We start from the raw sequence: 25,383 nt of genomic DNA, 5'->3' as shown, positions 1-25,383 counted from the left end.
TCTTGAAACTAATTTTATCCCACAATATCATAATCTCTTTATACTGAACCATTTAGTAATAAATTAAACCAGGGAAACTTTTTTCTCTTTTGTTGTAAGTATTTCAATCAAGTAACTAATCATTCAATAGTTTTAAATATTGAAACTTTAAAATATATATATTTATTGATTTCAGGGAGGAAGAGAGGAGGGGAGAGAGAGAAACATTGATGAGAAAGAATCATTGATCAGTTACCTCCTAATGGGGATGAAGTTTGCAACCCAGGCATGTGCCTTGAATAGGAATCAAACTGTGACCTCCTGGTTCATAGATCAACGCTCAACCACTGAGCAACACTGGCCAGGCAATATAGAAACTTTTAAAAAATATTTATTTCCTTCTAACACTGATGAAATAAAAAAAAAAAAACACCACTTTTTTCTGTTAGACTGCAGCCAGATTGCCTAATAAAAGTGAAGGATTTTTTTTTTTTTTCAGACTTAGATCTGTACAGATTCTGCAAAATATATGGAATAGAGAAGAACTAATTATACTTTGCTTGCTTTGTTTTTAGGGCTTATCTAAGTAGTGGTCAGAGTATGTGGCTCATCCCAATTCACCTTAACATGAGTGGAAGTCTCCATGTATTGAAAAGAACTTAGTACTATTCTTGACAGTGGGTATCCAATAATGTGCAAAACAAAATCCCTATTTTCATGGAGTTATTATGCTGGATCATAAATGAATCAAATGACACACACACACACACACACACACACACACACAGTAGTGACAGTTTTATGAATAAAAATAAAACAAAGCTATAGCAGTGCTGCTTTTGATGTCATGGTCAAGAAAAGCCTGATAGTTGAGCCGAGAATTGAGCTGGAGAGCCGTGTGGCTCTCTGGGGAAGGACTCTCTTCTACAGAAGGATTGCCAGGGCTGCAGGTGGGGAGGCAGAGGTGTTTGGGCCAAGATGAGGAGGTATATAGCGAAAGAGCTGGTACAGCAGGAGCTGAGTAGTGAGGAGAGAAGGGAAGGAGAGAAGGCAAGCTGAAGCCCTATCACTGAGCGTCTTTTCAGTAGGGAAAGGGGTTTAGATTTTGGTCTAAGTGTAACAGGAAGCCATTGAGGGATTCTCAGCAGAAAGTAGCATCACCTGGTTTACATTTTAAAGACTCACTCTGTCATCTGAGTGGAAAATAGACTGAGGCGAGTAAGGAAGACAAGAGTGAAAATTGAGCAATATGTAAGGTCCAGGCCAGAGATGCTGCTGCCTTAGACTGGGGTGGCAGTGGTGCATCCGTGAGAAGTGGATTCAGATACGCTGGAGACAGAGCTCATAGGAATTCGATATAATAAGTGAAACAGAGGGTTCAGGTCCTGAGTAAGTAGGTTAATTAATGGTAACTTTTACCAAGATGGGGACCCTGGGAGAAGCAGGGTGAAGGGAGGGAGCAGGCGCTTTGTCAGTAAGACTGAGATACCCACAGGGCATCTGTGTGGAGATGTAGAGCAGCATTCTCAACATTATTGTGATACAAATAACACATCAGGATTATATGAGAATTGCCATCATTGTCATGGATGTTGTATTGAGCTCTCCCTAAGTAACAGGCAGGTTTCTAAGCACAATCTCATCTAATGGTTGCAACCTCGTGAGGTCAGTGCTGTTTTCTCCATTTTATAGATAAAAGAACTGAGGCTTACCTGGGCTAGATAGCTTGCCTAAGATGGCACAGCTAAAGAAATGGTAGGTTTCAAATTCAGACATTTTAACTGCAGATCTGATGGTCTCTGATATAGATATAAGTAACAGTTAAATATACCAAGTAATTATCAATTTAAAAAAAATGGAACTTTTGAAATTTAAAATATGAGCAGTTCTCAAATAATACAACTTAAATATGAATTTTAAAAGAAATGGCACAAAATTGGTTCATCGTCATATTTAACTGAAATTGCATACTCTCTTGGCTAAAGTTATGCATTTGTTGACTTTTAGGGCAATCAGATGTGAATATGTACACTCTAAAATGGCTGCTTACTTAGTAGGAATTCAATTTGCATATATAGTGGTGATCCCAAAAACCATTAAACTTGCCCCTTCCTGATGAAAAAGAAGCAGATTGATAATTATCCAAAGGCTTCTAGAGTCCTTTTTGCTTTGTGAGCTTATTTTAGTAAATACCTTTTATACATCTAATAATTACTAGAAGAGTTGTTATACCTCTAGTGAGAAAAAGTCAAGACAGGTTTTTCATGCCTAGCATTTTATATGTGAATTGACATGAAGGATACTACATATCTTCATTAAACTAAAGCATTATAAATAATCAGAGTTCAGGTTGAGACTCTTTTTATATACACCTCTAGTTTCCCTTGGTTTCTATTCATGTCAATAGCTGTCTCATATAAATCTTGGGATAGACCATGATTTATGCATTTATTAATATAAAAATAAAGTCATAATTTTCCATGGACTTTGTATTTAGAAACTAGCCTTTTATTATTACAAAAACAGTTTATGTACATTGTAGCAAACGGAAATACTTCAAGCAAAAATAAAGTGGTCATATTTTTAACCCCCCTTACAAGATCATCACTGTTAAAATACAGATTTTTTTCTATGTGTCCACATATGCATTTGAAAATGTATGTGTAGACACATCGGAGAGTATGAAATTATATTTTACAAACAGCTTCTTAATCTACTTTTTTCGTTCATTGATCTTCATCTTTTCATTTCAGATAAATCTCAACTAGTAACTAGACTGTATCCCCATTTATGATCCCAAAAATGTTTCACAGCTGGTATGTCTAGACTAGACCCAATTTAGGACCACACATTGCATCTGAGTGATGTGTTCCTTCAGTCTTTTTTATAATCTAGCCAAGTCCCTTGTTAAAGAGACATGGACAATTATTTCTTAGAATACCCTAGCTTTTGGATTTATTACCTGTGGTATCGTTTAGCCTGTTTCTTAGTCTTCCATATTTTCAGAGTTATATAAAAGGCTGGATGAATTCAAGTTAAGCACTTTGCACCAGAATACATTTTAAGTGATGATGCTACATCTTACATAGATATATAGCAACAGCTGTTTAACCTATCAATGTGATGCTAAAATTGATCACTGCTGTTGGGTGATATGACTCATTACTCCATTACAAAGTTAAATTTTCCCCCTTGCAGCAAATAATGAATATCCTAAAACCTCTTTAATTTTGGATCTTATTAAATGGGAAATCTGCAAATTAACTTCTGAGCTATAAAGAAAGCAAAATGCTCTCTTAAAGTACAAATTAATCACAAAAATTAAGAGGAATGGTAATTTTTAAATATTTTCAGTTACTTCAGATTATCAGTTTATATTTGTACTTTGACATCCTCTTTAATGGAAGCCTCTTTATTAATTACTTCAGGTCTAAAATCTTCAATAATTCAACACTTTGATACACTAGTCAAAGTGTTTTCTTTATATTTGGAGGTGTGCTGATGGTTGTTGTTTTTTAATATTTAATAATTCCAATTTTTACATGTTCTGATAAATTTCATTTTTCCTACCAATATTATTTTGAATTAGTAAGGTTCTCTTGCGCTCTCTGAGAAATAGCCATCAATGTAGAAACACTCTATTTCTAAACAGTGGTTTTTGAATCTCTACTGGAATTTATTTTTAATAATTTTTTTATTTTTCATTGTGCCTTATGGTGATCAATAAATGAATGTTATGATGAACTCTATCACTGACACCACTTTTATAAACTAAATATATGCACTGCCTGATAAATTCTAAAAGTATTAGCTATCAGACCTGTAAAGTTTATTGATATTGAGGGTAATATACTAAAGAAAATGAAGGCTTAATTGTTAAACGAGTATTTACTCTTTCATTTGTGTGGAAATATTTGAGTATAGTATACCAAGCAAGGTTTAGACAGTTCAGGGTACTCCAGACAGAGTTGTGTCTAGGAAAAAGGAGGGGTTGTGATTGGGAATATGTATGTTTTGCATTTGTCTGTAAATATGGTATATTTTATATAGCATGGGGCAAAAGTAGGTTTACAGTTGTTTGTATGGAAAATAATACAAGAATAAGCTGTGTTTCGCTTGCTGACAACTGTGAATCTACTTTTATCTCACCATGTATTTAAAAAAGAAAAGGCTGGGATTTTTTTTTTTTTAAATGATAAAAGCATGCCTTAAATATTTTAATCTAAAGTATACCATTGTACTTGAACCTACCAGTCTTTTAATATTATGTAAGGAGTTCTGAGTTTTCTTCATCTGTACTAACTACATCTATCATGTATTATCTATGAGTTCTAATTCTGAGTTCTTAGAATACATTATAATACTCCAGGTATTTATAATGTTTTTCACCATCTTGCACAATTGGCATACCTTTGCCTAATCTAAGTAATTTTGTTTACTTTTGTCTTTCCAACAATTCCATTCGCGCTTTTTATCAGCTTACTTAGCATTATAATTAAATTTTGAGTGGCACAAATGTTGTACAGTTGACTTTTGGAAGCATACAGAGCAGAAATATTGGGGCAGAAATGTATCGGAATAATTAGAGAGGGCCTGTTAACTGTGTGTGTTCACAGTAGGTGGGCATTGTTCAGTGTACTTCAGAGCAGGGGCTCACAAAGTTTCTTTTTTAAGGGCCAGATACTAAATATTTTAGGCTTTGTAGGCCATATGCCTCTGTCCCAACTCTAGTACAGAAGCAGCCATAGATGATACGTAAGCAAATGGCCGAGGTTGTGTTGCCGTCAGACTTTATTTACCTTGTCAGGCCGTGGGATGGATTTGGCTCACCGGCTTGCTGGCCTCTGCTTTACGGAATGAACTGAGTATTAGTTAGTCCAGAATGTCACGTAAGCACAAAACTATTTTAAGATGCCTTCTCCTCTGTCTCAGAAGGAGGTCCTAAGTAAGTTTAGTTTGCAGAGTAACAATCTCTTAGTTTGGAATCAGGTGGGAAGTGGAACCAAGTTAATTTCACCTTAAGCATTTTTTATATATTCTTCTAAAAAAATTAGTATGAATTGCAAGAAATATGTTGCTTATATTCACCAAAAGAAATTTAATTGGTTTGGGAGAATAAAGGTATAATTATAGGGGAAAATAGATTGTAGTTTTGTAAATAGTAAATTTTACATCTGTGACCATTAATAGCCACACTATTAAGTGCAAAAGAGACTAGCTAATTATTCTGTAAGAACTAAGATTTATTACAACCAGAAGAGAAATCATACAGGCACCAATTATTTATAATTTATTGCTGAGATTTTCAAGTAAGTATGATTTGCAAAGAAGAAAGAAGGGAGAATACAAGTCTTAATGTTTGGAATCTCTGATCTGTGATCAAATCCACCACGCTGTATATGTGGAATTCTTAAAACAACTGGTTTTAAGATTGCAGATCTGGTAATATATAACTTCTTACAGTCCAGTTCCACACCTAACAGCCCTCAAAAGGCATTCAGAAAAACAAAGTCCTCGACAGTAAAATTCTACTTGTGCTCTGTCCCAGTCACTTATCCAGAAATAATGAAGTATTTGTCATTCTTACAAGACAGCATCACAGTCTCCAGTTACTCCCTGTAAAAGTGGGATATTGCCATAGGATAATCCCCTAATGCAGCTCATTTTCTTGGTAGCAATATCTGCCACGTGTTTTGTTAGCCATTTATTCAAAATGAAATTGAAATTAGATTACATCATATGCCACATGCCGTGTTTATCTTATCATTTCTAAATAATCGGCTGTCCTAAAGCTTTTCTAAAGCCTTATCCTTTTGTCTCTAGAGACCTGTGTTTAATCAAAAAACAAACTTAGTCAGAATTTAGATTTTCTTAATTAGTTTGACTTTCCCCCCATACATAATGGCATGAGGATTTATCCATGAACGCCTGCCAAGTTGTAACACTGTAGTCCCCATTAGGCCTGAACTCTTTTAGGAAGATCATAAAGATGTTAAATGGATGAGGATGGTATAGTTGACATATATAAACTGATTATGCATGTTTTTTATCCCTTTGTGATAGAAAGGGTATTTAAAGACCGACCTGATTGGGTGGTTGAAGGAGATGGCTTTTAGAGTTTCTAACAATGAAAACTGCCTACTGGGTTCCACCAGCAGCACAGGCTGTTCCTCCTCAGTCTGCCGTCCTTGCTCTCCCTTCGTGGCTGGACGTCTGAATGTGGAAAGTTGTCTAAGGCATCATCTTTGCCTTTTTTCCTCTTAAGTACCATCTGACCCATCCTAGATTTTCAGTTCCTTGATCATCTTCTTGGGCTTGAGATTTGTGAATCCATCTGCCTTCGGGACATCTCTAACCAGATGTCGAATGTCATCTTGAACATGTCAACTCTCAAGGCAACTTTTTATATTTATTTGCCCCTATCATTGTCATCGCCGTTCTCCACACACACAACTTTTTCTTATTTACTTTTTGACACCTCAGAAAATGGCACCACTTTCTACCCATTGAACAAGCCAAAAATCCAGTTCTCCCATTCCCCACATATAAATGCACCCCACAAATCCTGTCCTATCTACCTCCTAACTATCCCAATCCTTGCTGTTTCTCACCACCTTATTCAGAATTTAGATTTTCTTAATTAGTTTGACTTTCCTCCCCTACATAATGGTATGGAGATTTATCCATCCATGAACGCCTGCCAAATTGTAATATTGTAGTCCCCAGTATTACTATTCTTCCTGACAAAAACCTCTTCATCTCTCACCTGCACTTAGGAAGCAGTTTCCACTAAGACCTTCCAATCAATAATCCATTCTTTTCCCAAGCAGCCAAAGCATTGAAATAGATCAATCAGCCTGTCAATCCCTATTTCAATCTTTCCAGAGGCCTGCTATTGCCCTTAGAATAAAATCCAAACTAGTCACCAAGACCCTGTGTGGACTGACACTCACCTGCCACTCAGAGTCTGGTCCTGCAGTTTACCCCAAACACCAGGCTTCCTGTTCCCCAGACCCAATAAGCTTTTTCTTGCTGGGGATTTTCTACCTTTGTCTAGGGCAGTCTTTTTTTTTTTTTCTTTTTTTTCTTTTCTTTTCAATATATTTTTATTTGAGAGAGGAAGGGAGAGGGAGAGAAAGAGAGATAGAAACATCAATGATGAGAGAGAATCATTGATCAGCTGCTTCCTGCATGCCCCCTACTGGGGATCAAGCTGGCAATCTGGGCATGTGCCCTGACCAGGAATCGAACCTGGACCCTTCAGTTTGCAGGCTGACGCTCTATCCACTGAGCCAAACCAGCTAGGGCTAGGACAGTCTTTTTTTCCAGAGCTTTACAGGAGCAATTTCTTTTTCATTCATGTTGCCATGAGAGCAGCATGCTCCCCAGCATTCCCTGTTCCCGACTTTTCTCCATAGCATTTACCACCTGACCTGTATTTACTTGAGCTTGCTTTGTTTGTTATCTCTCCTCTTGTGATTCAATTCAGGGTAATTACAGAGATTTGGCCTGGGGGGAAATGAGGCCATGGGAGGCCATGGGAGCTCATGTGGGTGAGTGGGAGCTGTATTCGGTAACAAATGGTTATTCAGCCTCAGTTCTTCTCCTGTTTCCTACTTTGTATTCATTCCTATCACACAGATGGATGTACTATTTTGACCTTTTTGTTGTTCAAGAGAAACTCAAGACATGTTTTGTTAGCAGCAACAGGAATTCAGTTGTCAGCTCTTTATGGACCATCAGGAACTCAGCCATGAAAGCAGGTGTGTAAGAGTTGCCTGTAGCCCAGCTGGCGTGGCTCAGTGCTTGGGCATCAACCTATGTACCAGGAGGTCATGATTTGATTCTTGGTCAGGACACATGCCTGGGTTGCGGGCTTGATCCCCAATATGGCAGGACACAGGCAATCAATGATTCTCTCTCATCCTTGAAGTTTCTCTCTCCCTCTCTCTTCCTTTCTAAAATCAATAAACAAATGAAATTTTTAAAAAGTTGCCTGAAAGGCCAAAACCGGTTTGGCTCAGTGGATAGAGCGTCAGCCTGCAGACTGAAAGGTCCCAGGTTCGATTCCAGTCAAGGGCATGTACCTTAGTTGTGGGCACATCCCCAGTAGGGGGTGTGCAAGAGGCAGCTGATCGATGATTCTCTCTCATCGATGTTTCTAACTCTCTATCCCTCTCTTTTCCTCTCTGTAAAAAATCAATAAAATATATTTTTTTAAAAAGTTGCCTGAAGACATTTATGCATCCAGTGATGTCCTTCGAGATGCCTCTCTCTCACAAAAATGTGTTTGTGATTTCTAGGGTGAGGTACTGACTAGCTAGAAAGATGGTCCTTTCCAAGCTACCCATGGTCATGTAAAAGCTGTTTTTGCAATTCAGTGTGCTTGGGTTGCACTGTTTTTCACAAAGATTCGAAATAAGGGGTAGACCGAGTCTTTAATCCAATACCCATGACTGGAATGGTCGCAGTCAAGCTTACTAAAAACCAGAGAGAGGGGCCCAGGACAAAAGGTCATGCAGGGAAGCCTCTGAGACGAAGGCAGGAGTGATAAAGTTAAGGAAGAATATTGCACAAGAGTTCCTTCCCTGCCTATTCGCATGACCACTGTGAAATGCTGGAGTTACACAGGAGTTTGCAGCTGTCTTCTAGGCACTTCCAGGGCTGCCCTGCAAATGACCGTAGCTCCTGCTGTCCTGGGAACAGGTATGCAGGACTTGATTTCCATGGAATTCCATTCACGTAACTTCCGGCTAGGACCAAGCTTTAACTCCGCTGAAGCTTCTCATGATGTAAAAAAAAAAAAAAGTTAGCTCCCAGGACAGCTGTGGTCCAGTTTTACCTGATGTCATACCCACAAAGACTTCAGCTGACCTCCCAGCCTTTGGAAATATTTGTCACAGTCTTCAACACCTGGATTTCATCTTCTTTTTTGATGCTAATTACAACCTTTTCGCCTAAGGAAATTAGCCTATTTTGGTGAGTTAGACTAATATCTAATGGAATCTATCTTGGCAGCTCTCAGGATATTTAAATAAAAAATACAGCCATTTGCATCCAACAATCTTTCCCCAGTTTTGATCTATAATTTTATGTATCCACTCACAGTTTAAAAAACAAAACAAAACACATACACACAATGCTTTTGTCTTCATGAACTATTTTATTGGTTTCTTATGTATTTTCATCATTAAATGTGCTTGGGTTATAACTCAACTCTGTGCAGAAGCCGGCTTTCCATATCATCATTAATAATTCATAAGCTCCATAGAATTACTTGAGGTCTTTTTAACCAAGTATCTTCAATCTTAACATATTCAGTGTTGTTTTAGCTTCCAGTTTAGAAAAAAGATAACTCTGTCACAGACTCTGCTATCTCAGGCGACCCCGAATAAGAGTTTTATCCCTGTTTCTTACTTCTTTTGATGTCCAGGATGCTTGCAAAATCTAGATCAGTGAAAACACCGAATATGGGACATAACAAAACCATGCCAATTAAGTGACCGGACAGACTGATAGCACTGAAGGGGTCAGGGAAGAAAACTTTCCCTCAAAGCTCATCACAGAAACCTCCGGAGGGGAGCAGTCGAAGTCGGGAGGACACCTGGCAAGGCCCCTGGATCAGTTCCTAAGCCACGCGCATGCTTCTCCCCGACCTGTTAGGATGCAAAGTGAAGTCAGGGTCTGTGACTGGGTCCAGACCTAGCATGTCGGCCCACTGACCTGGATGTGGAAACACTGGGGCTTTTGTCATCTTGACGGTTACTCCAAAATAAGGCAGGCTTGGAATTTTGAGGGATGAACTGTTCCTTCTGGGAAAAATGAAAGCTCACTATGTATTTTTCAGAGCTCTACCTCAATTGGGTAGTTGGGGTTGGATCTTTCTTTCTTTCTTTCTTTCTTTTTCTCTCTCTGTTCTTTTTCTCTTCCTCTCTTTTAAATTGAAGAGAGACTCGGCTTTTGTAGGGAGAGGTGGAAGGGCTTTTCTCTGGCTTGTTTCTCCCTTCTCAATATCAGTTTTCTCTTGATGCCAATTGGGCTCAGCACTCATACAGTACAGCCACTTGTGTGTGATGCTTCATTATAATCAAGTTGAATTTTTTTCCTGCAGAATAGTGGGGTGTTTGGAAGCACTGGCACATCTCATGATGAGGCCATTTCCTTACAGATCCGTGCTTTCAGAAGACGAGGTTTTATTGAAATACAGAATTTTCAGTCTCTCTGATGTGTATAACACTGCTACAAAGAGCCTTTATGGATTTTTGAGGAGCAAGAGGGATAAAAGCAGCCTTTGCTCATCTCGGGCTAGAATTTTGAATTTTTTAATTAACCGAAAATATTCCCTGTGTGTGAGTGCAGCTGATGCCACTGGACATGTATTAATGATGAGACGGGTTGCTGCATCCCGCAACTGCCTTTTGCTTGTGCTTGTCGTTGTGATGTGGCCACTACTTTCTGCTCTTTTAAATCAAGTAAACCTTTCATCACGTCGATTCTCTTGCCTGCCGGGAGAAGCAGCACCCGAAAGCACAGCGTGCGTCAGCGCCGCGCTCCTCGGACCTCACTGTGCCTGGGAATCTCCTGCGGGTCGACTTTTTAACTTCAGATCCCAATTCAGCAGGTCAGGGGTGAGGCCCAAGAACCTGCGTTTTCTAACGAGGGATGCTGATGCTGCTGGTCCACAGACCAACTTTGAGTAACAAGATTTTATTTATTTTTTTAATTATTGTCTTTAGCCTTTAAAAATCTATATATTATTGATTTTTTACAGAGAGGAAGGGAAAGGGATAGTTAGAAACATCGATGAGAGAGAAACATCGATCAGCTGCCTCCTGCACATCCCTCACTGGGGATGTGCCCGAAACCAAGGCACATGCCCCTGACCGGAATCGAACCTGGGACCCTTCAGTCTGCAGGCCGATGCTCTATCCACTAAGCCAAACCTGTTAAAGCTGTCTTTAGCCTTTTGCATTTAGCCGAGTTACATGATTTTAGAATATATTTATGTAAAAATTTCAAGTTGAATAATGTTACAGTTGGACGGGGTGGGTGGAATGAAATGCACTGGTATTTCTAAGGCCAGGTCCGTGATTGGATGTGGACCTTCGTGAAGGCAGATCCGGTGGCTCATGTCCTGGTGGGTGCATCCTGTATACAAAGGAGGTTTCCTTTGTGTCTCTCTGCTACTCTTAACAGCAAATTAACGAGCAGCTTACATTTGAATTCCTTGAAAAGGGAGATTTTATTTTACTGTTTTCCAGTCTTCATATTTCTGGAGCCTTTTGAATTCCCAGGCACCCAGTAGATGACCAATTAGTGAGTTGAATTCAATCAAGTTGAATTGATTGAACTTTATTAGAACAATATAAGGATGATCTGGTTTTGTATCCCTAAAACCACTTGTTTTATCTTTTAAATATTTATATTACTTTTATGTACAAATGTAAATTCTGTCAGTAATTTTTATAACTGATCTTGTACAGCGCTATATATAGTTTTAAAATTACATTCTCTTGAAATGCAACATGAAAAAGTAAATGTAAATGCAAGTTAATGGTAGTGAAGATTCAAGAATCCTAAAGCCCTTTTATTCCCAGGACTACAAAACAAAATTATAACTCTAATAAAAGGACTTTAGCAACCATTTGTTATAATTTAATAATTTTATTCTAGGGCCCTAGCTGGTTTGGCTCATGGATAGAGTGTTGGCCTGTGGACTGAAGGGTCCCAGGTTCGATTCCAGTCAAGGGCATGTACCTTGGTTGCAGGCTTCTCCCTGGCCTGGGCCCTGGGTTCATGTAGGAGACAACCAAAAATCTCACATCGATATTTCTGTCTTTCCCTCTCTCTTCCACTCTCTAAAATCAATGGGAAAATACCCTTGGGTGAGAATTTTTTTAAAAAATTTTATTTTAAGGATAAGAAATAAGGCATTCCCAGGCTCTTTGTGCCGATTGAAACCTGTTCTCCTTTCTGAAAGAGTACAGATTATTACTGAGTCTTCAGTAAATTGTACAAGTCCAAAATATTACTGTTAGCAGGTTTGTATTCTAGAAGGACTCCCATAACTCATTGTATTGACCTCTGTATGCCTGGGCAAACTCGAGTGCTATTTTTTCATTATTTCCTTTCAATGTTTGGTTTTGCTTTTATTTTTTAACACCTTTATTGGGATATTATCCACATGACATGCAGTTTACTCATTAAAAATGTACAATTGACTCTTGGTAAATTCACAAAGTTGTGTGTCCATCACCACAGTTAATTTTAGAATATTTTCATCACTCCAAAAAGCAGTTTTACACTCCTTAGCCATTACTCCCCAATTCCTCCATCCCCTAGCCTCAGGCAACTATGAATCTACCTCTGTCTCTATAGATTAACTATTGTGGATCTTTAATATAAATGGAATCATAATGTGAGGTCTTTTGTGACTTCTTTCACTTTGCATATCAGTTCTTCATTTCTTCCTATGGCTGAACAGTGTTTCATTTTGTTCATTAATTTATGGACTCTTCGGTTGTTTCTACTCTTCAGCTGTGATAATAATGCTGTCATAAGCATTGAAGTACAGTTTTTGTGTGAAAATATGTTGTGTTTTGTTTTGTTATACATCCCTAGAAATGGAATTGCCAAGTAATATGTTAACTCTGTTTCATCTTGTGATGAACTACGAGACTCTTGCAAAGTGGCTGCAGCATTTTACATTTCCATCCCAGTGTGTAAGGATTCCAGTTTCTCCACGTCCTGCCCAGTAGTTGTTGTTTGTCTTTTATTGGAGCCATCCCGAGTGTGAGGTGGTATCTCTCTATTGTTTTCCTTTGCACTTCCCTGCTGACTAATGATGCTGAGCATTTTTTCATATGCTTGTGACCATATGTAGATCTTTTTTTGAAAGATGCCTATTCAGCTTTATTGCCCACTTTTTAAATTGGGCTATTTGTCTTTTTATTATTGAGCTGTAAGAGTCCTTTATATATTCTAGATACAAATTCCTTATCAGATATATGATTTGCAAGGAAAATTATTTTCCCATTCTGTGGATTACCTTTTTACTTATACCCTTTAAAATACAAAAGTCTTCAAATTTGATTAAGTCCAATGTGTTTGTTCTTTCCTTTTGTGGTTTGTGCTTTTGATGCCAGAGCCAAGAAACCCACGCCTAATGAAAGGAAGATCATGAAGGTTTACTCCTATGTTTTTTTCTGGGAATTTAATAGTTGTAGCTGTCACATTTAGGTCTTTGATCTTTTTTTGAATTAATTGTTGTATAAAGTGTTTTTTAAAAATTTTTTCTAATTACAGTTTACATTCAGTATTATTTTGTATTAGTTTCAGGTGTACAGGTTAGAACAGTGGTTGGAAAACTGCGGCTCGTGAGCCACATGTGGCTCTTTGGCTTCTTGAGTGTGCCTCTTCCACAAAATACCACACCCTGGGCGAGTCTGTTTTGAAGAAGTGGCATTAGAAGAAGTTAAAGTTTTAAAAAATTGGCTCTCAAGATAAATTTCAATCGTTGTACTGTTGGTATTTGGCTCTGTTGGATAATGAGTTTGCCGACCACTGGGTTAGACAATCGTATGCTTTACAAAGGGTACTCCTTGATATTCTCAGCACCCACCTGGCACCATACATGGTTATTACAGTGTTATTGTCTGTATTTCTTATGCTATACTGTACATCACTGTGACTCTTTTGTAACTACCGATGCACTTCTCAGTCCCTTCATATGGTGCTCTTCTCATTTTTAAGTGCTGTGACCTTGGCTACCACGCAAGTCTGAACAGAGCCCTCAGAACGTATCTCTCTGCGGAGTACAACCTTGAGACCTCCAGACACGAAGGCTTAGACATTATTGAGAATGCAGTCGACAATTTGGAGCCCAGGAATGATAAGCAGAGATTCATGGAGATGTACCCTGCTGCCTTCTGTCCACCAATGAAGTTTGAGTTTCAGTCTCACATGGGTGATGAGGTCGGTAATTATTCAAAAAACTGATGAATTGTCTCTTCACTCACAGTACTCCACCTGCTGTCACCCAACAGTTGTAACAATTTCCAGTTGTTTTCTATCTCCTGCCTTTGTATGGGATCTTAGCATAGTATAATCTCAGATCAGCCATGACTACCACCTTTTAAAGCAAGAATTAACCATGGCCTAAAGAGGCCAAACAAATGTAGGTACGAGCTCGTTTGGGTGTAAGCACTAAACTGTCCCACGAGAGTTAGAGAGTGCTTCCTCCACTCCCAGACATTCAAATTTAAATTCAAAACGAAACATTTTTGCGGGCCCAGTAGAATCTATCTGAAGATTTCTTGTCATCCTGATTTAAAGACCCCTCTCATGAAGAAAAATAATTGTAAAGGGTAAAAATGAGACAGAGTGGAAAAATGCAAAACAACCCTATTTTCCCAGAGGAAAAAAATCCCATTTAAACCCTTTATGAGTTACAGAGGTATATTTTACTGTCTGTGGAGGGGAAAACAAGAAGAACCAATTAATGGAGCATGTTAGGTAGCACTTGATATCCCGGCTGTGCAAAACAATACTTATAGATGGAAAATACAACTTTAATTTATTGTAGTGACAGTATGTTTTTAAAAGTAGATGTAATTATAATACCCATAGCAGATTTCTTTAATGCCATAATTTTTTTTCTGAAGTACCTAATGTTAAGACTTATAAGATATATATGTTTATTATGTGTATACCTGCTATATTTCTTATCTAATTTTATTTTTACTTGATTTGACATAGTGAATCACTTTATTAGAAAAGGTAAGTATGTTTAAAATCAATAGAAAGTGAATTTGACATGCGAATGGCTTATGCTTGTCACTCGCATAACCAGAGTTATGTTTCTCCAATGGATGCTGTTTTAACTTTTCAGTTATGGATGTGATAAATATGCAGGGTGGGGCAGACTTACAATGGTGAGTACATGAAATAGTTTATTCTTGTATTATTACTCATCAATTGTAGTATTATTTTTCATATGAACAACTGTAAGCCTACTTTTGCCCCACCCTATAGAATGATAAAATATTATGGACAAGTGACTTCAGTTGGGTTACTAGTTTTTACCTTTTTAAAACTATTATTATTTTAATAGTGAGTCTGTTGCCTTTTTTTTAATGGCCAGTGCTGCCAGGGAACAGTAATCCCTATGATGTTTCAGAGACTCCATGAAAGAAAGCCCTCATCTGCTGAGAGTATTTCTTTTTCTTTTTCTTTCCTTTTTCCTAGAGTATTTCTAAAACAAGAAAGAGGAGAATAAATTGTTTCTGGCAGGGTTTTAATATAATTAAAATATCCTAATTTTGACCTTATTCATAATTGAGATCATGGCCAGAATATCTTTCTGACAAAGCCCAAGATAAGTGGCGTCTTCAAGTTCATGGTGAATCACGTGATTTGGCTGGTGCTGGCAGGACAAGCCATGATTGAAAGATACTAATAATAGCTATTCACATTTTTTGAGGTTTTGCTGTTCCAGGCAGTGTTCTAAGTGATTGATGCACATTATCTCATTTCATCCCTACAACAACCCTGTGGCACAGCCACTCTTATTATCCCCATTTTACAGAGAAGAAAACTGAGGTTTAGTAGCTTTCCCCAGTCACCCAGCTGACTAGAACCAGTAGGCTCTGCTCCCACCCCACTATTGCCCTTATGGTCCATTTGGATCATCCTTCCCGCTCTGCCTTCTGCCCTCTTCCTGAGTCATTAAGAATTCTGCGACTGAGGCATCAGCAGCAGAGCTCTGTCTCCAACAACTGCCCCGATCTTAGAGCGATGCTGCCTCCAGCTGCTCCCTTTCCAGTCACATCCAGGCCAAGCAGCTGCATTCTGCTCTTTCCACTTATGTAACTGGTTCATATTCAAAACTGAGGTTTTGAGGAGGCTGTAAAAAGCAAATATGTAACTAGCATCGGGATCAGCGTGATTCACAGAGCATTTAAACGGGAGAGCCACGCTCTGGAGGCTGGCTCCGTGTAACTGTGGCTTCTGATTCCCCACCAGGTGTGTCAGGTCAGCGCGCAGCAGCCGGTCCAGGCGGAGCTCATGCTCAGGTACCAGCAGCTGCAGTCCCGACTGGCCACTCTCAAAATCGAGAACGAGGAGGTGAGCATGCGTTCTGCCCCACGGGTAATCTGAAGGCCAAAATCAGCTGAAAGGCATTTTCACCTGGCCTAGGCATATTTAACATTCTAAATGCAATCTCTTCATCATGTATTGTCAGCTAAATCAGGGTTCCTAAGATGCTCTTTGTAGAGGATAAATGCAGATTCTATGTTCTAACCAGAGATGAATACTTTACTAGGAGTTTGTAATTCAACTCAAGCTCACTTGATAGGTTATCAAATTCAACATGTGTTCGAGAATATACAGTCTGGCATGGAACTTTTGACTGACGTGTTCATTTCATCATAACTTTTGAAATTAATTTTTTAATGATTTTGGTGTGCTGTCGATTTTTGGGACTGGACATGGCATTATTGCTATACATAGTACAAAAGTCATATTTTAAAATAATATTTTAATGAGAATAAAAAAAAACTGTTTATTTGCTGACATCAGTGGATTCAAATGGATAGAACATAAATGTGAATTACAAATACATGTTGAGCCAGAAAGCAGTTGTACAAGTCAGCTGTCTCATTCTGAAATTAATTTATTTGGATCCACGTTCTCCTTAAATAAAAATATGAACCCCAAATGTTTCTTGTATAATCTTGGCTCTCAGTTATAATTTATAGGGACAAACCAGACTTACTCATTAGAAGTTTTCTTGTTGATCAAGTTTGCAGTAACTGCAGTGAAAACCTATGTTCAGATGACATTATCAGGAATCTCTTTCCGTCGCTTCATGTGTGTTGGTAGGAGTTTCCTCCCCACCCCGCCCCTCCTTTCCCTCCTTAGCTCTCTTATTGGGAGAGCTAGGACTACACGGTCCCTACTTCTTGCCATCTCACCCATTCCAGCATTTTAATCTCTGAAATAGATCCTTTATTGGCCTGCCTTGCCATGAATACTTCCATCCAGCAAATGGGATTCTCACTGGTCATCCTAGATATTGTGCCCACTCATAAAGCCCATTGATTGACAGCCTCATCAGAAATATCTATTCCTAGAGACAATTCCCATAAATAGAGAATATGGAACAGAAAATAAAAAAAAACACACGATAATTCACCTTGATAAAGTGAATTGTCAAAATCCACTTTAGTACTCTCTTCTATTTCAATCCCACTGGGACGTTTTGAGCTATGTGACTGTGTTCGTTTCAATTAAAAAAAGGATGACATGTTTGAAGACCAGTACAGTTTGGTGAAAACCCATTGCAACTTCCTGGCTTCCATTCTTTCTAGGAGAGCCCAGCCACCCCTCTAACATGTGTATTTAGATGAAGCCAATGTGGTTAAGACTTCGGTTTCTGTGTCACATCCCACACACAAGCCTTTCCAGGGGAAAGCTGTTGCTTTCCTTGAGGTGTTTGAGAGCTTAGGCCTTAGGGTTTGAGTGAGACATTACAAAAGATTCAACTAATAGTCTATGGATCCTGTTGAATTTACAGTGTGTATGTGACTTCCACTTTTTTTTTTTCATGGGTGTCCTCCTGCTGTTTTATTTGGAAACATTCTCTACACTCTAGGAAAATAGTGTGTTTTGCACAAGGCCAAAACTGGCAGCCCACAGACCTGTTTCATTTGGCTCCCGCAGTTCTGGCCTGTTACCCACAGGGTAGACTGGTGGCTCTGGCCCTGAACTGCCTCATGACAGGAAGAGCTGAGTTATTTGAATTTCCCTTTGCCAGCTCCTGATTTTCATATGCTGGACTAGTCCATTTATATTACCTGTCTGGCCAACACAGGCCCTGAGTTCCTAATGTTTAATGATGTCCCTTTGGGCATAATTTGGAGAAACCCAGTATCCTTATATACTAAAAAGGCAGCCAGCACTTTCTGAGACATAATTGTTATAAATTTATTATAGAAACAAATGAATTGGATTGTTCCGATATTTCTTTGTTGTTTGTTTGTTAATCCTTACCCAAGGATATTTTTTCCCATTGATTTTTTAGAAAGAGTGGGAGGGAAGGAGGGAAGGAGACAGAGAGAGAGAGAGAGAGAGAGAGAGAGAGAGAGAGAGAGGTGAAAGAGACATATCAATTGGTTGCCTCCTGCACACAATGCTATGGGGCCAGGGATCAAAACTCTAACCACTTGAGCATCATCCGCCAGGGCTGTCCTGTCCTGATATTTCTTGTGAGCATGACTAGTAGTTTACAATTTGTTAAGTATGGAACAATTCACTTTAGCCAATTCCCAATTTGTAAAAACTAAATTGGATTTTTGAGAAATAAATTGGATCTTAGGCAATCGGTAGATTTCCATAGGAATAGGAGGAGGAACATGTTCCAACATATTTCAAGGTTCCCTGAGAGAGCCTTTTTCCCCAGAGCAGTTTGCTTATCGCTCAGGTTCTCCTTGGGGATGAGCCAAAGGTGAAGCTGAAGTCATGTGATAAGAGTTGTGATAAAGTTCATTTCAGTGCAAAAAGTATTTATTGAGCAACTTCTACATTCCACATATTTTGCCAGATGTGCAGTGTACAGAGATGATTAAGTCACAGTTAGCATATGTCTAGCCTGAGAGCCAGGCTGTAAGGAGTCATTCGTATAATGTGAAAAATATTTAAGAGACAAAACTTGGGAACAACATAGCAATCCTTGCTGATTTGGAGTCCTGTAGAGCACCTGTGTCTTCCATAAATAAAGAACTTGCAGATGATCTTCCACTGATAGGACAGAAAACAGACACATTGGTATCAAATCGAAATAGTCAAGTAAAGAAGCATGTATAATTCTATGTAATTCTCTGCCTCTTTACAAAAGTAGACACATTCATCAAGTCCAAATTTTACTACAAATAGTTCAGTTAACTAAAAATAATTATGATGGCCTGTAAAAAGATCCAAATTGGGAGAGAATTTCACCCAACTTTATAAAAGAATGGATAGTGAAGCTAAGTGAATTCATTAACCTTTTCATCAAATCTTAAGCAACTACAAGTAGTGGGTACCACTTGAAACTGTATGGAGCCTTCTTAGAAGGGTTTCTTTGCTAAAAGCCCTCTGGCCATATTCATTTTGTTGGCTCTGCAAGTGCTTGATTTTTTTTTAATTAATTGCTATCATTTAGAAATTGCAAATTTTGAATAAAAACATTGAGTTTCAGCATCTAAAAACTTAGGAAGTCTTGTTATACTAGATCTACATTTCTGCAGGATGATCATCTGCTTGAACTGAGCAATAGATGCTTCCTTAGACACTGAGCATGTACATGCTTCTTGTTTGCCCTGCTCCCTACTCAGCCCAGTTGCCTCGTTTTCATTACTTGCTTGGCCCTTGAAGATATTTGAGTTTCCAGCACCTGCCTTAAAGAAGAGAGAGCAGCAAGCATTTGTGACATGACCTCAGTATACTTGTAAATAGTAAAAGTTGAAAGAAAGGGTTTGAGAAGGACTTGGCTAACTTGGTGGTTGTTGCAGATTCAGAATAGATTGTGCCATTAATTGTCACTTCACAACTTTACATTTGTCAGTTAAACCTTTAAAATGAGCTTTCTGTGTCATTATGCTGCACGCTGGGTCACTGTAAAGTGATTCCCACGTCCAGTCAGCCAATCAACAAATACTAGTGTCCACCATGTGTTTGTTATGCACAGAGAAACAGAGCAGAAACAACTTTATTCCCAATATTTTGTTTTCTTTTTCTTACTTCAAAAGTATAATTTTGTATCTGAAACATTAATAAATATTACTCTAAAAGATAAACTTTATTTTTTATTATTTTAATTTTTGAAATCTTTATTGTTGACAGTGTTACATGTGTTCTCTTCCCCTCCCCCCCCCCCCCCCCCCCCATGACTAAGGTGACCAGACGTCCCGCTTTTGGCGGGACAGTCCCAATTTTTACCAATTTGTCCCGTGGAGTTTTTAAAAAGTCCCAATTTTTGGCAAAAAAAAAAAAAAAAAGGCAAAAATCAGGAATTTTTTAAAACACCACGGGACAAATTGGTAAAAATCGGGACGTCTGGTCACCTTCCCATTGACCCTTTCTAGCCTGCACCTACCCCACAGCCGCCCACCCCCACCCCAGGCCTTCACCACCCGATTGTCTGTGACCATGGATTATGCATATAAGTTCTTTGGTTTAAAAAGATAACACTAAAAGCAACCTAAATGTAAATGATCATTTTACCTTTCTCCCTATAAACACTTTCCAAACTCTTTCCAATCTCATGTTTCTTCAAATTTACTCTTAACCTTGGTCATGAGGATTTCAGTTTAAGGGTCATTCCTGTCGTTCCTTTCACAGCTAGCCTCTGGCGTAGTTCCCACAGATTGCATTTCCCTGTTCTTAGAATTCTTCTTTCCTACCGTATCTATAGACAGCCGAAGAAAAGGAAGATGAATTGCATAACTCGAGAAATTATGCCTTTCATATTTTTAGCACAGTCTTAGTTTTAAGTAGCTCGTCCCATTTTCAGACCATCTGTCCCAATATTTGGTCCAGAAAAATCAAGTTTTATGAGCATGTCACGTCTGTGCTATGACTAAAACCTCACATATAAATGAGTCTCTCCTACGTCATACTAGTAGATTTATCCCTTGGAAGGAATGAAAAAGACAAAAGCCTGTGATTCCTTAATTAACTCACAACAAGGTTTAATGAAGTGAGAGCCCCATGTAAATGTTCTTAGCATCACTTAAAATCTTTACAAGGGAGCGTTTCACAGACTACTCCCAAAAATATATTCCTTTCATAGGATATTTTCACCCATAATGAAAGCAATTTTAGGCAAACATTTGAGACAAATTTTATGGCATGGGTAATTGAGGAAAAGTAAGATATATTTTGGTTATAATGTAGAAAAATCACATTTCCCTCCAAATTTTCCCACAGTACCAATGACTACAGCAGAATCTCAAGTCATATAAGTCAGTGACCAAACCCTTAAAGGCAATTGCCAGGTTCTTTGAAGACTTGATATAAGATGTGGAGCTTGATAACCACTGGGTCATAATTGCTGTTCCTGATGGTTTCTGTGGCTTTCACTTCATTTTTACTTATTTAAGTAGCTCTTGCCTGTATCCTTCTAGTTCATTTAGTGAGCACATCCAGTAAGTTTTTTATTTCAGTCATTGTATTTTATTTCAGTTCTAACATTTCCCTTTGTTTCTTTTTTATATCATGTTTTTCTCCTAAGATTTCTTTCCATTCGTTTCAAGAGTTGTAACATTTACTTTTCAGAGAATATTTGATAGCTATTTAAAAGTCTTTGCCTGGCCAGTGTGACTCAATAGTTGAGCGTCCACATGTGAACCTGGAGGTCAGAAAAAGCCCAAGTAAAAGACAACTGCCACTTATTCTTTAGATGACAGCATCATCCTGGCCAAAATGGAAAACAGGATCAACTGTCTTTCCCTGAAAACCCATCTTTTTAGAAGAAGTATATAAAATGTATAGGTATGCATAGTGTCAACTAAGCTTCAACTCACTGAAGGGAGGGCCTTGACCCAGAAGAATACCAAGCAGAGTGAGGAAAGTTTCTAGGAAGACTGAATGTGAGTCACGTGGTAGGGTACCCCAAAGCAAATAGCAGGACTCATGATGGCTGTAAGCAAAGGAACCCCACCTTCCTGGGTGTGCTGAACGTTTCTTGGCATCTGAGGATTTGAAAGGAGGAGGATTTCAGCTCGTTCAATGAACTTTTTGGATAGTCTGCTCTGTTCCCAGGCAGCGTGCTAGTGAGCAAACAGAAAGATTTGCAGGCTGTTTCTGACCTCACGTTGCTCCCCTTAAAGATGGAAAACATAGTCCTCTAAACAGCATGGTAGGTGCCCATGAGAACCATTTATCATAATTGTTGGCATCTTGCTCTTCAGACCACACTGAGTATCATGTCCACCCGGATCGGTCACTAAATCCGAGTCAGGGTGGACCGCAGGAAACCAAGCTTTCTGAGACACAGCTGAAAGCAGGATGTTGTTCAGAGATGTGGCAATGAGGATGATTTCTTCTTTGGATTGAGTTGTATCATTGCTGATAATGAACTCTGTTTCAAAAGTCAGGAGTGCTTGGTATTTGTAAGCATCCCCTTAAAGGCAAATACATGAATGATTAATGTGAATTCCTCTGGAATGGAGGGAGACCCCTCCCCAACAGCTTGGGGGGAGCTAAAAATTGGGCTGTTTTTCCAGCATAGACAAGGTCACTAGAATCTGTACCCCCTGTTAGAGTAACCAGGAGCAAGGGAAATCCATGGCAAGATGCTTAGTCTCTGTTCCTGCCTTCTGTGGCCTGTGCTGGCAGGAAGTTTTGCACCCTAATTAACTCTGACATTTATCCAATTTCTCTGTGTGTACATGTGTATATGGTCTCTTCCTGCTGCTTTTTAATACATCTGAAATGATACAGTACCGTAATTGACATACATCCAAGGTCAGCGATGGCAAGCAGTAAGTAGAGAGGTGGGGAAGGGAACGGAGGCAGTTCTGGGGGTCACCTTCACAGATGGATTGCTGAGTGGTAAAGGATGATTAGGCCTGCACCAGGTGCAAAGTGCAAGCACAATGCTATAACACAGCCATCTTCAACCAGTGTGCCGTAAGAATTTTTAAAATATGCAGTACCTATTTAGTCAGGGTCACTGACCTCTTTTCCCTTAGATTGTGAAAGTAAAAAATGACAATAGCCAACATAACAATAGCCATCTGGTGTGAATGAATAAAAATTATACCTCTTTTTTGGTCAGATCGGCAAAAAATTTTTTTTGGTGTGTGTGCCACAGAATTTTAGTCATTAGCTTATGTGTGCCATGAGATGAAAAAGATTGAAAATCGCTGCTATCAGATAGTGTGGCATGTGTTCAGTTGTGTTCCCCAAAATTCATACGTTGACACATAATTCATAATATGACCTTATTTGAAGATGGGGTCACTAGGGTGGTGCCTAATCCAATAAAACTGTGTCCTTATAAAAAGGGGAAATTTGGACACAGAAGCATAGAGAGGTGGGGAAGAGACAGAGAAGATGGCCATCCTTCAGCCACGGAGGCTGCCTTGGGACAGATCTCTCTCACAGCCCTCTAAAAGAGCCAAGCCTGCTGACTCCTTGATCTCAGACTCTGGCCTCCAGACTTGTGAGGCGATGAGCTTCTGCTGTGTAAGCCACTCAGCCGGTGGTGCTTTACTGAATCTAATGGTGATGTGTTTGGAGAGTAAAACCACCAAGGCAACTTTCTGTTTTCTCCAACGATTGCAATGTTTGGGGTGGGGAGAGGCAAAAGAGCAAGTCCGCAGAAGTCGCCTCTTCTCCCCCATCATTGGTTTGATTACTGTCTCAGAGTCCTTGCCACCTGGGCACGCCTCCACTGCAGTGCATTCTTTGGCTCCTTTGTCATTCCTTTCCACGTTTCCTGGCCTCTCCTTCCACTAGACCCAACTGTGTTTGTCCTGCTGCTAATGGGGAGTCATTATAAGCCTCTTATTATCTCTTTCATATTTGCCTCATTATGTTCCCCCTTGTGACTTATTAACATGGCTTGTGTGATTCTTCATCAAGAATATCCTGTGGGATCATATGTAGTCCCAGCCATCGTGTCTGCTGCTTTCTGTCTCATCTTTTATTTTTCCTGACAATTCCACGTTGAATCGGAACGCTCTTGCTTCTGAGGAAGAATTGAGATGAAAAAGAAAACAGAATTGTTGACAATGACAAGGAATTACATGGCGGCTGCTGGGTCCACCGTAGGGTCTATAGTACGTGGGCATGTTACCAAGAGCTCGGGTGGGCATGGAGTCTGTCTGGCCCCTTGGCAGATGGTACTTCAAGACGTTAGTTAGTCTGGTAGTGGGACAAGAGTCTCTCCATCAGGGTCCACAGTTGGTCCACAGACAGCAGGTCTATTACCAGGTTCTTGAGTAGGTATGGCACCTGCCAAGCCACTGGACATGTCCTGGTGGGCAGGATTAGCCTCAGACCACAGCTGAGCACAGCTGGGACTGTCATGGGTCCACTTGGGTCCTCAGCCAGGGCCAAGGTCTGCAGGCCTGTCTCCAGGAACACAGATGGGTCTGCCTCCCCCAAGGGCCCTGGGTGGGCAAGTCTGCCCCTGGAGCACTGCTGAGAAGGATTAGCTCCAGGTTACAGGGCTGCTTCAATATCTGAAGTTGGACTAAGGGTGGTGGGCCTGCCTCTTGGTGTATGAATGGGCTTTTCTTTTGTTGGGTCCCCAGGCAGGCCTCATAAGTCATTGCTAAGAGATATTGACACCAAGTTACAGATTCGCTTCATTATTTTACCATTGGACTTAAGTTGGCGGACCTGCCTTGAGATTACAGACGGAAGTGCCTACCGCCTGGAACCTTGTCAAGCTGAACTGCTTCTGGACTGTAGCTGAGCTTGTCTGGGGCCAAAATACAGAGCTACTTCAAGATCTCCAGTCCGAGTGAGATTGGAGGACCTTTTTCTGGAGCCATGGTTGGCCATGTCCCCCATTGAGCCCCTCGGTGGATAGGACTACTCCTGGTCTGAGGCTGGGAGGGCATAGAGCTGAGTTACAGAGCCACTTCAAGATATGCTGTTTGACCGGAGTCAACAGGTCTGCTTCCAAGAGCATGGACAACTGAGATCAAGGAGTCAGAAGGCTTGGTTCTTTCTTTCTTTTTTTTTTTTTTTAAATATATTTTATTGATTTTTTACAGAGAGGAAGGGAGAGAGAGATAGAGAGCTAGAAACATCGATCAGAGAGAAACATCGTCCAGCTGCCTCTTGCACACCCCCTACCGGGGATGTGCCTGCAACCAACATACATGCCCTTGACCGGAATCGAACCCGGGACCTTTCAGTCCGCAGACCGACGCTCTACCACTGAGCCAAACCGGTTTTGGCAAGGATTGGTTCTTTCTGAGGGCTGTGAGCGAGAGACCTGTCCCAAGCGGCCTCCTTGGCTGGAGGATGGCCATCTTCTCTGTCTCTTCACATTGTCTTCTATGCTTCTGTGTCCAAATTCCCCCTCTTTATAAGGACACTGTTTTATTGGATTAGGCACTACCCTTCTGGCAAGACCCTGGGCAGAGAAGGACAGCTCCCTGGCCGGGGCTAAAAAGGACTAGATCTGTGTCAAGGTCAGCAGGCCTCTTACCTAAGGCACAGGTGGTGTGACTCCGCCTGGATTCTGTGGCGGATGATGCTGGTGGTAGGACGAAAGCCCAGCAAAACTTTAGCTGTGTTCACAGAGGTACAGGTCTGTTTCTGGGTCTGTAACCAGGATTACTATTGGCAAGCCTACCATCTGGGCACAGACCTGCTTTCTCATATCAGTCCTTCTCAATC

At 39.8% G+C, this 25,383-nt stretch overlaps 1 protein-coding gene across 3 annotated transcripts in view; it reads left to right on the top strand.

Moving 5' to 3' along the window:
* The window catches only part of SRGAP1 (SLIT-ROBO Rho GTPase activating protein 1), a 261,746-nt gene that overhangs the window by 173,310 nt on the left and 63,053 nt on the right, over positions 1–25,383 (top strand). For all 3 annotated transcript variants that reach the window (XR_014794476.1, XM_084877575.1, XM_084877574.1), the window contains exons 7-8: positions 13,732–13,953; positions 16,003–16,104. Coding sequence is in view for 2 of the 3 variants with exons in the window: in XM_084877575.1 (XP_084733701.1) it covers positions 13,732–13,953; positions 16,003–16,104 (324 nt within the window). In the remaining variant the exon portion in view is untranslated. The remainder of the gene's footprint in view (positions 1–13,731; positions 13,954–16,002; positions 16,105–25,383) is intronic.

This window comes from Pipistrellus hanaki (genome assembly GCF_964339955.1).
Source record: "Pipistrellus hanaki genome assembly, chromosome: 3".
NCBI lineage: Eukaryota > Metazoa > Chordata > Mammalia > Chiroptera > Vespertilionidae > Pipistrellus > Pipistrellus hanaki.
The sequence above is the reverse complement of the archived record's forward strand: the minus strand, read 5'-3'. Positions and strand labels throughout refer to the sequence as shown.